Here is a 1,581-nt window from a genome sequence, read left to right on the forward strand (position 1 = left end):
CAGCCAAATATGCATGTAGTGATAGCATTATTTTGCTCTTGCTCTACTGTGTTACTTTGCCAACATATTCCATGTGCTGACCCGTTTTCGGGCTACAACGTATTATGTTGTAGACTTTTCAGACGAGGAGTAAGGTTCGTTAGGTCATTGCCGTGCAGCTCAGCTATGCCGTTGGAGTTGATGGACTCACTTTATCTTTCAAGCCTTCCGCTGTTATCGCATTAGATGGCCTTAAGCCATATTATTGTAATAAGTTCTCTCTTGAGACATTCGATGTAATAAGTGTGTGATTGCCACTCTGTTATAAATCCTTCGAGTACTGTGTGTGTCAGCATTACCGATCCAGGGATGACACTGAAGCACAGAGACTTGACCATCTGAGGTCGGGTCGCTACAAGATGGTATCAGAGCACACGCTGAGTGTAGGACACGACCACTAAGATAAACCATAGGCCACACTTCTCTACTCATTTCTGACTCCTCTCCATTTTCTGCTCTTTAGGATGGCGGAGATGAAGAACAAGTTTGCACAACCGGATGAAGACACACCATTTGGACGCCACCTGAAGGAAGTCACTAGGTACTTGAACATTGGAATACCAAGCTTCACCGGGACGTACAATGCCATTTTACCTGAAGAGGAGCACTGGATGATTCAAGTACAAGTCCGAGGAAGGACGTTCTCGCCAACTTCTAAACCCATAGAATTTTCTTTCAAAGCACCCACCTGGAGCCTAGGCAAGAGCATGGAAGACCACATTACTATGGGACGCATTGGAGAAGTCTACCACAGGGAACTTAAGGACACTATCTACCAGATATGTGGGCGCCGAGACGAGCAATGGGAAGTAATCAGCACCAAGAAGGATAGATCCATTGCAGCTTTCATCCAGGAGTTAAACCAGCACATTCGATGCCAGGAGAACCAGATGTGCACGGACATGATGGACTTGAAGAAGGCAAAGACTAGGATCATCGAACTAGAGGAAGAACTCAAGTTTACACGCGATGGATATGAGGAGGAAATCAAGACACTACTGGAGAAGAATGACGACCTAGTTAAGAAGATCGGAGTATTCATGGGAGGACCGGCACCGGGAGAAGAAGACGACGACCCCACTTGCCCGGACAACTACATCATCATCGACGACACCGATTCAGATCCTAGTGACGATGACTTTGAAGACGAAGCTGGAGCAGACATCATGGAGTCTTCCACCGATCAAAATTTCTAGATGACCACCAAATATTAGCAGTATTTTCCCCCATGTAATTAGTAGTAGATGAGCACCTTGCGATAGTCCTAGACCGTTGTATGCCCTTGCTTGATTGATTGATTGAGTGAAATGTTTTTGTTTGTCTCATGTGCATATGGGTAGTGTTTTCTCATTAGACCCCTTTTTCTATTCTGATCTCTTCCATCTAAACCCATCAGATGCCTTCGAGACATGACCCCGGTTTTTTTTCCCATCGTAGCTCACCCAGTTGATCCAGCAGTAGAATACTTTGATGCAATTGCTTGTTCAGAACCAGGGTAGTAACAACAACAACAACAACCCACTGCCAATGGACAACCTAGCC

General features: G+C 45.4%; 1 protein-coding gene across 1 annotated transcript; it reads left to right on the forward strand.

Moving 5' to 3' along the window:
* The first annotated feature begins 503 nt into the window (after window positions 1-503).
* LOC147980080 (uncharacterized) lies at window positions 504-1,235 on the forward strand. Its single transcript, XM_087516825.1, has one exon. The coding sequence runs from the start codon at window positions 504-506 to the stop codon at window positions 1,233-1,235; it is 732 nt and encodes a 243-aa protein (XP_087372951.1).
* Window positions 1,236-1,581: the final 346 nt, after the last annotated feature.

The sequence above is a fragment of the Triticum urartu genome, chromosome 3A (genome assembly GCF_056163025.1).
Source record: "Triticum urartu cultivar PI428250 chromosome 3A, HENAU_Tu73, whole genome shotgun sequence".
Classification (NCBI taxonomy): domain Eukaryota; kingdom Viridiplantae; phylum Streptophyta; class Magnoliopsida; order Poales; family Poaceae; genus Triticum; species Triticum urartu.